General features: G+C 36.8%; 1 protein-coding gene across 1 annotated transcript in view; it reads left to right on the top strand.

Annotated features, from left to right (window-relative positions):
- Positions 1–14303, top strand: part of LOC150085942 (phosphorylase b kinase gamma catalytic chain, skeletal muscle/heart isoform-like) — a 301197-nt gene that overhangs the window by 249026 nt on the left and 37868 nt on the right. The window contains exons 11-12 of the mRNA XM_090374747.1: positions 4611–4691; positions 13611–13652. Coding sequence (XP_090230873.1) covers positions 4611–4691; positions 13611–13652 — 123 coding nt within the window. The remainder of the gene's footprint in view (positions 1–4610; positions 4692–13610; positions 13653–14303) is intronic.

Raw genomic sequence — 14303 nt, forward strand, 5'->3', positions numbered from 1 at the left:
ATTTGTGCAGCTGTCTTCCATGTGCAACAGTATCAAAAGCCTTTCTAAGATCCAAATATATAATAACAAAGTTATTCCCTGCATCCAGTTCTTTTGTGACTGCATCATAGTATCCAATCAAATCGGTCAGGCAAGACTTCCCTTAACAAAACCATTCTGTGTCCGAGCTATAACTGAAGTCTTGTCTGGATGATCCTGCAGTGCTTCTTTAACCAGTGCCCCCATTAATTTTCCTCGAACAGAAGTTAAACTCACAGATCTATATTACTTGTGTCAGCCTTTGATCCTCCTTTGTGAATTGGGGTCACATTTGCGCATCTCCAGTCTATGGGTACCTCTCCTGAGTCCAAAGAAGCTCTCATAATTATGGCTAAGGAATTTGCTTACTTCCTTTGCTGCCTCCTTTAATATAACTGGATAGATCCTATCCACCCCAGGTACTTTTTTATGTTTATTGTCAAACATTTCTCCTCCACTTTCCTCTCAGTTAAAAAATCATCTAGCTCACTGCCAGAGTTTATTTCACCTCTGGCATTCCCCTTCCTGAATAACTCCTCATGTGTGAATGTAGATGCAAAATACTCGTTTAGTTTGTTAGCCACCTGAGCAGGATCATCAACAGTTGAACCATCAATATCCAGTGGACCAATCTGATTCATCCCTTTCCTTCTAGAGTTTACATAGGTAAAGAACTCTTTTCTGTTTTTCTTTGCATCCTTTGCCAAGGATTTCTCATAATCTGCCTTTGCCTGCCTAATCTCCTTTCTGACTTGGTTACAGACCACCTTATATCTATCACAGGCTTCCATGTCATCCATTAACCCCGGGGGCTCACATCTGGTGAGTATGGGCTTGGCAAACCCAGGGTCCTGAGCTGGATATCATTATTCTTCTCTTTCTTGGTGATTCCTTTCTACTTCTCTCTCTCTCTCTCTCTCAGGGTAACTAGGGAATTTTTTTTTTTTTTTGGCTGGTGCAGCATAAGCCTCAGGCTTCCTTGTACCATGTGGCTAATAATAATAATAATAATAATAATAATTAATTTATATGTATCCCTTGCATTTTTCTTCTCTGCTATATGTCTCATTAGTTCATCTGACATTCATTTAGGCCTAAACCTTGAACAATATTTCTTAGTTGGTATGTAAAGCTTAGTAGCTTCCAAGATAAATTCTTTGAATGCTTCTCATTTTGAATTTACTGTTGGTAATGTCATCAATTGGTCCCACTGTATAGAATTTAAATACTGTCTCAGACCATCGTAGTCGCCTTTACGAAAGCAAAAACCCTTCCCTTTATCCCTGATGATAGTTACCTCTTTAAGTAAATCCCACTTCAGCACAGTGTGATCACTGCCACCTAGTGGTTCCTTTATCTGCAGATTCTTAATGCACGAAGGATCCCTACTGATAATCAGATCAAGAGTATTACTCCCTCTAGTTGCCTCCCGAACATGCTTAGTCATAATTATGGCTAAGTGTTTGCTTACATCCTTTAATATTATTGAATAGATTCCATCCAACCCGGGTGCTTTTTTTGATGTTTAGATTCAATACTTTCTCTTCCACTTTCCTTTCACTAATCACAAAACCATTTAGCTCCCCATTAGAGTTTGATAAACTTCTGGCATCCCCTTCCCTAAAGAATTCCTCATGTGTGAATGTAGATGCAGAATACCCATTCAATTTGTCAGCAACCTGAGGAGGGTCATCAACAGTCAACCCATTGACATCAAGTGGCCTAATGTGATTCAATCCCTTTCTTTTACTATTAATATAAGCATAGAAGTCTTTATTGCTGCTCTTTGCATTCTTTGTCAGAGACTTCATATAATCTGCCTTAGCTTGCTGTAAACCTACTTTGCAACTTGATTACAGACTAATTTATAATTACTATATGCTTATGTATCATATGATAATGTATATGCATACCAAGCATTTTTCTTCTAAGCCACAATTCTCATTAATTTGTCTGACATTCATTTAAGTCTAAGCCTTGAACAGTATTTCTTAGTTGTATCTATCATTACTTTTCTGAATACTTCTCATTCAGAAAATCATTATCAGTTGGTCCTACTGCATAGAATTTATAAAGTGTCTGAGACCACTGTAATTATCCTTACGAAAGCAAAACCCTTTTCCTTTAAACTCGACAGTAGTTGTCTTTAATTAAATTCCACCTTAGTACACTGTGATCACTGCCACGCTGTATGTCTTTTACTTGCAGCTTTTTAAATTCATGAAGAATCGCTGCTGATAACTGGATCAAGATATTACTTCCTCTTGTTGCCTCTCTGACATGCTGCTATAGAAAACAGTCATCCAATAAATATATGAAAGTCTTGCTACTGTATGAGTGACCAACTCACAAATTCCAGTCAACATTTGGAAAGTTAAATTTCCTCATTATAAGACATTCTGATATACTGGCCCATTCTATTTCTCTCTATAGTTGTTTGGTATGCTCATCACCGTCATTAGGCCTATAGCCTAATGACACTCCTCCTCCTCTCATTTTTGTTTTCTCAGTGCTTATGTCACACCAAACTGACTCGATGTTGCACTGATCATCCATATCAACTAGATGTATTGCCTTAAATTTAATATGCTTCTTAACTAAAAGCATAAGTCTCCCATTCCTCTCCTGTCCTTTCTGTCCTTTCTATATGCATTATACACCCCATAATCAAATTCATCATCACTGATGTCTGATTGATACTGTGACTCTGCTATCCCCACAATGTCAGCATTTGATGACTTGAAGAGAACTTCAAATTCATAAAACTTATTTACAATGCTCCTAGCATTGGTGTATATGCACATGTTCCTACTCTTTGTTACCCTAACGCAGCCCATGTATTGTTCCGTGATAACCCACAGCAGGATTTGAAATCCCTGACACTTTGCTTTCCAGGCTGCTGCATGTTCTAATAGAAGCTGTGCAAGATCACTTCCACCTCTGCCTGCAGCTGTAGTTAATCTCATACTCTGTGTATCCTCCCATGCTAGCAGTTTTCTGCCATACCTATGACTGCCTCTTTAGCACCAGCAAATATTCTTGCACCCCTTCTATTTAAGTGTATCCCATCGCTGTATAAACAATCTCTCATGTTAATGAGCATACGCCATGCTGAAAACAATTCTACCTCATGAGCTTTGTACATTCTCTCCATGGCTGAAATGATTGACAAGACTCTCAATGCACTCTCTCCTATCATGTCTGGGCAGAATTGTAGACACTAAATCGTTATTTGGAAAATCGTTAATTTCATCAGTTGATAGTGCATAATTTTCAAATTTGAAAAATTTCGTCAATTAGTTTCCAGTACCTCTTCGATCATTAAAGATAAAGTAATAAATGAAGAGCAATAGATGTTTTGCAGCATCAGTTCTGTATGTTTCAGTGTGAGAACCTACCAGTGCTATTCTATAAGAAAAAAGAATTGTGCATAGTGGGCCTTGGTTGGGAAACTGACATATGAGGAACCTGAAATTTATCCCAAGTGATTCTTGGCATTCAATGAAGCTTTGAAATCTTCCTAACAGCCAAGTCTGAGTAGCAGTGCCAAAGTTATAATAACTTAGCGTTTCTGAAGAGGGGAATTCTGTAACAGTATCTTTCTTAGACAATCTAAATCAATTAGTGTATAATATAGTATCCAAACAGAAATCCACTGACAGAAAAATGTTAAGTAATTTAATGTTTCAAATTTTACTGTACTGGTAAGCAATCCTCTGGCTGTATTTTAATATAAAATGTGTGTTTTGCCATTAAAATTTAATTTCTAGTTCAGTTTGGACTTTAAAAACCTCCTGCTTTTAATAAAATCCTCTGCTTTCCTCCAGTTTTTTGGAAAGCAATCCTGCTTTTTTAGCAAAAAACTTTGTGTTTTGCCTTTTTGGCCCAGAAACTTGTTTATCTTCTGCTTACGAATGTTTGATCTCCAGCTTTTTAAAAGTGAAAAGTTGGCAGTTATGTCCTCACTCAAATATGTCGTTCTACTACATTTCTTTATAACAATATCACTTTGACACTGACCTTTCCTTCTATCACCACTTGCACAGGTATAATAAATCAAAAAATGGTTAAAAATTCACCAAAAATATGGTGTATAGACATTTACCACTATAGCAAATTTGGAAGCAGGCTAATTGCATGATATATTTCTCTGTATGCAGACTGAACCAGCAACATACTGTGATGCATATCACTGTCAGAAATGTATTTTTAATTTTTTTTTTTTTTAATTACTTTTGTGTATTGTCAAAATCTGATTGCCAGTATATATATATATATATATATATATATATATAACAATGTGAGTTGGACTATTGTAAGTTTGAGCCAGAGTACTATAACTGTTAATGGAAGTAGCAATTCACTGGTATAAGTGTGGTTCAAAATAAGTGAAGGACTGCCTGTATAAGAAATATTTCATTACTTTGTAATGTATTACAAAGTTTTATTCCTGAAATAAGAATTACTTTCTCTTGCCATTAACAGAATATAATTCAAAGAGGTATTCAAAACTAGTGTCTGTAATTTTTATACAAATTACCCTTCATTTGCCACTTAAGTATTAGTGTTATTTCTATGTTATATGATTTCAGATTCGGAAATTTCTTGAGGTTGAACCAGAGAAAAGAATAACTGCTTCCCAAGCACTGCATCATGAATTCTTAAAAATAATGGTGAGTGTTATACATACCAGTATTAAATAAAACATTCCAAACTTTAATGGAGTATAAGGAGCAAGATAAATCTGATTACCAGTTAAACTGAAAAGAAATATACTGAAGTTTCTATAATGTTATGAAAAAGTGCTGTATTATGAAATAAAAAAAAATACATTAAATGTTATGAGATTACATTTTACTGTTTACCAGTTGTATGGAGTAGAAGAGCTTGAAATTTTTCTATGTTGTATAGTGCAGTGGAAACTCTTACCAAACTAAATCTTATTTGGTATCTGAAGAGCCCTGAGTATACCCTCACTTGAGGTTCAGATACCCTTTTGATATCTGACATGCCCAGCAGGCTGATGGAAGGTAATGGTGATAAAAATCCTGACTACTTAGATGTTAATCTTGAAAAAGGTTGCAGGCTTAAAGATACTTTAGCTGGGTGGTTTTCTAATGCTATCTCTGAGTAATTATTTTTTGTGAGCCTATAGGTGGTGGTAATTAGAGTGTAAAGGCAAATTAATGAAGTTAATGACCATATCCATAAACTTTCTGATGTTTGACAGGTTGCTTGAAGATGATACTATAATGGAAAAACTTAAAACACATTTGAGATCAAAATTTCTTGTCTCATGCATATGGTTCACTCATAAACTGGATACTTTCCCATATCATATGAATTTCAACTTGTTTGCAGTTTCTTCATAAAAGTAAAATTTAGGTAGAGTATTTCAACAAATACTTCAATGGTCATAAAAGAGTTCAAAAATTTTCATATGCAGTATTTCAGTTTATCTATCTGATTACATGGCAATATTGTTTTTGTTTATCAACAAAAACAAGGCTATCCATCTCATTAGCTATGAATTAAATTTGTTTTATTGTGAAAATATTTTTTTGATAGTAAATACCATCAGGATTCAGGCAACAATATCACTGGGTTTTGTACAAACAAAAAGTGTCTAAGAAATAAGTGAACTCATACACCAACCATTAGATGAATTTTACTGTAACTAAAGTTTTACAAATAAATATAAAAAAACAAATTATAATTTACAATAAACTGGTGGCTATATATTACAGAATGCTAAAACTATAATAAAATCATTTACTATAAAATATGCTAAAATATAAAGATTAAAAGCGCTAAAAACCTGAAGCTTTCGAGAGCATCAGCTCCCTTCCTCAACAGTGATAAAACTTCCTGCAATACCTCCTTATATAACAGGCTCACGGTACCTCCACACGTGGTATTCCTTCACGTGGTTCCCTCGGCGCATGAGCAGAACCGGAAGCAGAAATGGCTTGGGTACGTGGCAAACAAAATCGTTCATCCATACTTAGGACAATTGCTTTGAAAATAGGATGCATACCTCTGTCTCTATTCATGGTATTCTTATTGGATGAGCCAATCTGTAAACCCTCTAGCCATTTACGCTCCCAGTACCCATGCACGTGGTCCACGATAAACGCGTCCTCAGGGGAGATTTGATGCTGCCTGGTTCAGTGGATGCTGACCTGTTTTTTTTTTTTTTTTTTTTGAAATCCATTAGAGATCTGTAAAAGAAAGGGTTTACTGTATGTTGTAAAATTAGGTGTTACGGAAAATTGAACAACATGCAGAAATTCACCTAATATTGTAATCACTGGTATAGAATTAGTAATTTTTCTAAGCAAAGAGATTGTGGTGGGAAAAACCTAAAATTCTTCAAAAAATACATTCTTAATATATGAATGTCATGCAGTGAAGTTTCGTTATCATGTGTATTATGTAAATTGTGTAAGCCAGGAAATTTTAGTTTCAGTTCAGTTCAGTATTAGTATTGTCAAAAAAAAAAAAAAAAAACACTTCCCATATCACTTCTCTGGTCTCCCTAATAATTTGTAATTTTTCCATAATTTGGAAAAATTACACAAATTATTTTCTTTATTGCAAAGAAAAACAGCAAAGAGTTCTTTACTTATGTAAATTCAAGAAGGAAGGGGATCAATCAGATTGGTCCACTTGATATCGATGGTTCAACCGTTGATGATCCTGCTCAGGTAGCTAACAAACTAAATGAATATTTTGCATCGACATTCACACATGAGGAGTTATTCAGCGATGGGAATACCAGAGGTGTATTCAACTCTGGCAGTAAGCTAGATAATCTTTTAATAACTGAGAGTAAAGTGGAGGAGAAATTGTTGAAGATAAACACAAGAAAGGCACCTGGGGTGGATGGGATCTATCCAGTTATATTAAAGGAGGCAGCAAAGGAAGTAAGCAAACCCTTAGCCATAATTAAGAGAGCTTCCTTGGACTCAGGGGAGGCTACCCATAGACTGGAGATGTGCAAATGTGACCCCAATTCACAAAGAGGATCAAAGGCTGACACAAGTAATTATAGACCTGTGAATTTAACTTCTGTTCCAGGAAAATTAATGGAGGCACTGGTTAAAGAAGCACTGCAGGATCATCTAGACAAGACTGCAGTTATAGCTTGGACACGGCATAGTTTTGTTAAGAGGAAGTCTTGCCTGACCAATTTGATTGGATACTATGATGGAGTCACAAAAGAACTGTTTGTTTTGTTATTTGGTTTTTAGGAGCATTAGCAACTAAGACCATATTGCTCCTGGAAATGCGGTGGTCATTCCCTGACCTTTCCACATCCTCCATATTTGGTGGTGACGGGCTTGAACCCCAGTCTAATCAAGAAGTGTGTGCTATGCATTGCTGCTCCTTCCCGCCTGGCTACGGAGGTGCCTCACGAAAGAACTGGATGCAGGGAATAACTTTGATATTATATACTTGGATCTTAGAAAGGCTTTTGATACTGTTGCACACGGAAGACTGCTGCACAAATTGGAGCAGTGTGACATTGGAGGCAAATTGCTGCTGGTGTGGATAAAGGGGTGGCTGAGGGGGGAGAAGACAGAGAGTGGTAATCAATGGACACTGCTCGTTGTGGACTAATGTTATTAGTGGAGTCCCTCAGGGTTCAGTGTTGGGTCCATTATTGTTTTCTGTATTTATAAATAATATTGATGATGGTATATCAAGCTTAATGTCCAAGTTTGCAGACAATACAAAGGTTGGCACGGTTGTTAAGGACACTACTGATGCTATGCTGCTGCAGCAGGATCTGGAAAGGTTGAGCTGAGAGGTGGCAAATGAAGTTTAACATTGACAAATGTAAAGTACTATATGGGAAACTGCAACCCCAGAGCAACGTATCAACTCTGTGGTACTACACTGACAGTGATAGAGAATGAAAAGGACCTGGGGTAATTGTGCAGGGAGATATGAAGTTCTCTGAGCAGTGCAGACGGGCTGCAAGAGTAGCTCATGGTGTATTGTCAATGATATATAGGAATTTTTCTAGTAGGGATAAGGAGGTGATTATTCCCTTGTATAAGGCAATGGCCAGGCCACACCTTGAGTACTGTATACAGGTCTAGAGGCCTCATTTCAAGAAGGATGTAGAGCTGCTGGAACGAGTACAGAGAAGGGCAATAAGATTAGTGAATGGAACAAAGGGTTGCTCTTATGAAGGAAGGCTTAAGTTTTGCAAATTACAGTGTCTGGAGACTAGGCACCAGTGAGGTGATCTGATAGAGGTGTATAAAGCCTTGAATGTTTTGAGCATGCTCAATGCTGATGGGATTCTGCCTCTTGCTCAGAATAATCACCTGAGAGAGCATAAATTCAAATTGAGGAAAGACAGATGTAGGATAGATGTGTGGAAATTTGCCTTTAGCCAGCGGGTAGTTGGTTGGTGGAACAGACTTCCATCCCTTGTAGTGGAAGTTGATAGTCTAAATAAATTTAAGGCTCAGCTGGACAGGTATTTCGAACGAACGGAGGGGTGAAGTGGAAGGTTTTTTTTTTTTTTTTTTTGGCTGATGCTGCATAAGCTTGCTTTCTTGCATCATATACCTCTACTAATGTTAATGCTAATAATAATAACTAGGGGGCTTCACCCCTGCTTGCTTTGCTTGCCAACCCCTGTGCATGCTTTTCTATATAAAATGTAGAGATATGATGGAGTAAGTCAAATCTTTTCTATATAAAAGACACACCTGTTAAAATGCACTGATGTTCTTCCTCTCCTTTTCACCCCCATCCTTCAGCTATCTCCCTCACTCCTGCTTTTTTTTTCTTTTGTTCTCTGTCAGGAAGCTCAAGCGATCCATAATGAAGAGCAGCCAGAATACGGTGGACAACCTGGCTCACCTCCTAGTGGTGGCGGCGGACAATGTGGAGTCCCACTAGGGGCTCTGCGGCCAAGAAGCCAGCACAACCAACAGAACCCAACACTAAACTACACATGCAAGACAACTTTTCTGGCTTTTACAAAAGTTCTGTATTCATCACAAGAGTACTGATGGCACAGATTTGGGAAACCGCAGGTGGTGCCTTACTCAAACACTATGCCACTATGATCAATATCTAATCAGGAAATGACCTATGAAATTATTTACCTGTGCATTTGTAGTGACGTAATTGCCCTGCCCACTTGTACCACGTGACCCGCATCTCTCTCTCTTCTCCCATTGGCTACCCCACTCGGCATTCTCAAGGTGGAATAAGTATCACTGTGTAATTATTTACCTGCGTTTACATGTGTCACTTAGGAAAAGGCCTTTTGCTTCAGGTTCCATAATGCATGAGGAATATTGTTGCATCTGAAAGAGCATGACTAAAATATTTAACTAAAATATTTACAAATATGCAAACTATATCGGTTCCTTCTTCAGCTGACATTACAGTGGAACATCAAATGATGCCTTGCATGGTCATGTATTACAGAGTGAAGCACGTGCACGAAGTTGGTGAATGTTATAGAGGCAGTTGTCTTTCAATGGAAGACAACAATGTAATTATTTACCTGCACATTTGTAGTGACATAATTGCCCCGCCCTCTTCTCCCATTGGTTTGAATAAATATCGCTATGAGGAAAACTTTTTAAATGTATAGAGAGATAATAATGTCAGCACAATCCCGTTCAGGGGTCTGCTGTAAGGGTATGGCATTTAAAGACATTGTGTGCCATTACAGCTTGTAGTGCTGACACATAATGTCATAATGTCTTGTCAAGTGCAAAATGTCAGATATAGCATTTCATACTTGTTAACAATCCAGTGCCAGCATAGGACAGTTTCCACATCGTAGCTGGTATGACATCACAGCAGTGTCAAGGCTGAGAGTTCAAGCCTGTGTCTGGATCTAAAGTACGTGTCCAATCATACAGGAGGGAGGGGGAAATCTGTGGGTTTTGGATCAACCATGGTCATATGATGATGATCCTGAACATGTCCTACACATATTCAGTCACTGCTTTACAGTCTCCTGGGCGACAAAGAGGTCTCATGTTCCCTGAGTAACTTAAATATTTTAGAGATGAGGTGACGTATAAGTTCATCATAGTTAGGACAGTTATATAGGACCTGGTCCATGTTTCATTTGACCCCCATGTACAGTTGTGGTCATCACATACTATACGTATACTACATGACATATAGTACTACTGTACTCACATACTGTACTATGCTGTAATCTTTTTTTTGTACTGTACTGTATTGTGCATTGTAATATAATCTGTTCGGACATTACCATATATATATATATATATATATACAGTATATGCATAATGTGCCTGTTGTCTTCATTATGTCTATCCATCTGTGTCTCTGTTATGCATACAACAGCTCAACTCAACTCCCAATAAACAGATTTTCATAAAATTTTATATTTGGGCCTTTTAAACTGAGTGTAGTGAAAACTGTGTGGTACTACACTTAGGCTAGTGGAAAATGAAAAAGACCTGGAGGTAATTGTGCAGTCAGATATGAAGTTCTCTATGACCAGTGCAGACAGGATGCTAGGACAGCTCATGGTGTTTTGTCAATGATTAGACAGGAATTTTACTATCGGGAATAAGGAGGTGATTATACCATTGTATAAGGCAATGGTCAAGCCACATCTTGAGTACTGCATACAGGTCTGGAGGCCTTATTTTAGAAAGGATGTAGAGCTGCTGGAATGAGTATAGAGAAAGGCAATGAGATTGGTGAGGGGAACAAGGAGCTGCCCTTACCAAGAAAGTCTTCAGTTCTGCAAATTTCAGTTTTGTTTGTTTGTTTTAGTTAGTTGTTGGCGCATCGGCTTCTGTGGCCATAATGCACCTCCCAAGGTTTTTGCAGTACTCAGATCCAAGCCCGAGGCGGGATTCGAACCCCGCGACCTTTGGGTTGCCAGGCAGGCACTTTACCCACCCGGCTAGCCTGGTCGGCGCAAATTTCAGTGTCTGAAGAATAGGTACCTATGAGGTGATTTGATTGAGGTGTTTAAGGTTTTGAATGGATTGAGCAAGCTCAATGGCATTCTTCCTCTTGCTTACACTACACACATATGGAGGGTCATGAATTCAAATTGAGGAAGGACAGTTGCAGAATAGATGTGTGTAAGTTTTCCTTTAGGTGGCAAATGGTTGATTGCTGGAACAGATGTCCATCTGTTGTTGTGGAAGTTGATAGCATAAATAAATTCATGGAAAAACAAGAAAAACTATTGAAGGGAATGGATAGGTGAAATGGAAGGTTTTTTTTTTTTTTTTTTTTGGTTGATACTATATAAGCTTGCTTTCTTGCATCATATATTGTGGTAATCCATATACAGTATATTGTATATGGATTGATTTCATGACCAAACTGAAAAAATTTCATTTTTTCAGTTTGGTCATGAAATTATTGCTGCTTGCTCATTTTTTTGTGATAATTACCATTAATAATTATTATTATTTGCTAATGTACCTGAAATGTAATATGCAGCATGCATTAACTAATTTGTACTGTACATTGTAATGTAATCTTTTCTTCCAAATTTAAGCTCCTTCAAGTTAGGCTCATTTCAAATATCCATAGCTCAGTAAGTTGAATACTGGACCTAAATTGATATAACATTTTAACCTTAGAGTGATCTCAGGTATCACCTCCTGAAGTCATGACTTAAAATCACAGGACATTGCAGGTGAATTTGGCAATAATAGCCTTTGTGCCAAAAAACCCCACAACAACAACAACAGGACATCCCATATGCCATCTTTCGTCATTTGATTTTTTTTATCTAGTCTCCAACAAACTACTGACTTTTTAATTAATCTTGTAGTCATTTTATTTTGTGACCCAATGGCGATCTACAATATGTACATTATAATGCTTGTTAAGCAGATAAATAATTCCTACACCCATTAATTGTACTGTCACCACAGGGTAGTAATGTGATATTGTAAAAAAATGTATTTCAATAATTTTTCTTTTCCTCCAGAGTTCGAATCCTTTGTAAAGTATAGAAATTAGCATTAGCATTAGCAGAGGCATATGGCGCAAGGAAGCAAACTTATACAGAATCAGCCAAAAAAAAAAACCCATTTCATACATCCACTTGTGTGAAATGGAAGATGGAAATTTGTTCCAGCAATCAACTACCTGCTGGCTAAAAGCAAATTTCCACACATCTATTCTACAACTGTCTTTCCTCAGTTTGAATTAATGCCTGCTCAGATTTGTAATCTGAGCAAAAGGAAGAATCCCATCAGCATTGAGCCTGCTCAAACCATTTAAGGCCTTATACTCCTCAATCAGATCAGATCACTTTGCAGGTGCCTAGTCTCCAGACGCTTCAATTTGCAGAACTTAATCCTTTCTTGGTAAGAGGATCCTTTCGTTCCCCTCACCAACCTTGTTGTTCTTCTCTGTACTCACTCAAGCAACTCTACATCCTTCCTAAAATGAAGCCATTGCCTTATACAAAGGGATAATCACCTCCTTATCCCTACTTGCAAAATTCTTGTAGATCATTGATAAGACCCCATGACCTGCTCATGCCCTGTCTGCACTGCCCAGAAAACTTCATATCTGACTGCACAATTACCTTTCAGGTCTTTTTCATTCTCTACCACCCTGAGTGTAGTACTGCCCAGTTTGTACATTTCTTTGGGGTTACTTCTACCCATATGCAGTACTTTGCATTTGTCAATGTTAAACTTCAGTTACCACTTCTCAGCCCATCTGCCCAGCACAATTATCTGCACATTTATCCCATAAGAAATGCACAATTATCAACTGCACAATTATCCCACGTCTTTTTTTATCCTTCAGTACACTGAGTGTGGTACCACATAGTTTGTTGTTGTTATTTGGTTTGTAGGAGCATTAGCAACTAAGGCCATATTGCTCCGGGGATATGCGGTGGTCATTTCCTGACCTTTCCGCATCCTCCGTATTTGGTGGTCACAGGCTCGAACCCCGGTCTAATCAAGAAGCGTGTGCTACGCACTGCTGCTCCTGCCCACCTGGCTACGGAGGTGCCCCTTTGAAAGGTCATATCAATACTAGATGCTAAGAAAACATTACAGGACTACTATGGCTGTATGTACTGTCACTGCAGTAAATAGATATTATTGCTTTTTCATTTCGTCTGCTGATTTATAGTCTCCATGAAAGGTAATAATAATAAAGGATTGATTAACAATGCAGAAGTGAAGTTTTTAGAATTTCAAATAATTATTAACTCCAGAGCTAACTAACTGAATAGTTAATGAATTAAACACCAACAATAGTTGCTTCATTTTTTAAAGATTCTATATATACCAGTTCCAAATGAAATTTAAAAAAATTGAAATTTTTAAAATCCAACTTTTATAATTAATATGATAGTTTAAATTGTTAATAAAATTATGAATTTCATTATTATTGTAAAAATGACATTATTTTTTTTTTCATTAAGAAACGTATTTGAGAATTATTAATAATTTTTCAGCTAAGAAATGAAATATCAGGTTTTATCGTGTTTTATATGTGAATGAATAAAATTTGTAATTAAAAATATTGTATTTAATTGTGTATTTAAAAAGTTTTATTTTAATAATTTCCTTGTGTAGATAACCAAAGTACGTGTTTTCAATGCAAGAAGAACTTTTAAGGTATGTCTTATCTTATTTTCTTTTGAGAGTCAGTTTCATTAATAAAAAAAATAGCAATTAATTAATTAAAAATAAATAAAATACCTGTATGACTCCTTCCTCTTGTAGGTATCTATCCAGCTGATCTTTGAATTACCTCAAGATAGTTGCCTTGACCAGCCACGGAAATAACTTATTCCAGTAAAAGTAAAAGAAAAAGTAATAGAAAACTTCCTGCTATTGAAATTGAATTTATGGCCTGTAATCATATATAATCATGAAAATTCTACACCCTCTGCACCATTAGAAGAAAAAGAATGTGGGATGGAAGAAGCAATCCAAATGATAGATGCATTATGTTCTATAGAGAAAACTTCAGATTATTCCAATTTACAGCAACATAAACATACTTTTATCTGTTATAAAAATAATAACGCGAATGCCGATTTGAAGCACCTTTTTGACCAATGTAGCAAACTCGTATATCAATACCGATGGCCACAGATGACAATTGAAGATTAGCTTATCATAAAATGCATGATTCATTAGAATTGGATAATCATGTTAATTTCGAAGAATTCCTTAAATCAAATCAATGCCAATCTGAAGAAGAATATCTAAATATTTTGAGGGCTGGTATCAAACAACCACGTGTATTTCTTAAACGCAAGA

Source organism: Mastigoproctus giganteus, chromosome 5 (assembly GCF_048544385.1).
Source record: "Mastigoproctus giganteus isolate SK-2022 chromosome 5, ASM4854438v1, whole genome shotgun sequence".
NCBI lineage: Eukaryota > Metazoa > Arthropoda > Arachnida > Uropygi > Thelyphonidae > Mastigoproctus > Mastigoproctus giganteus.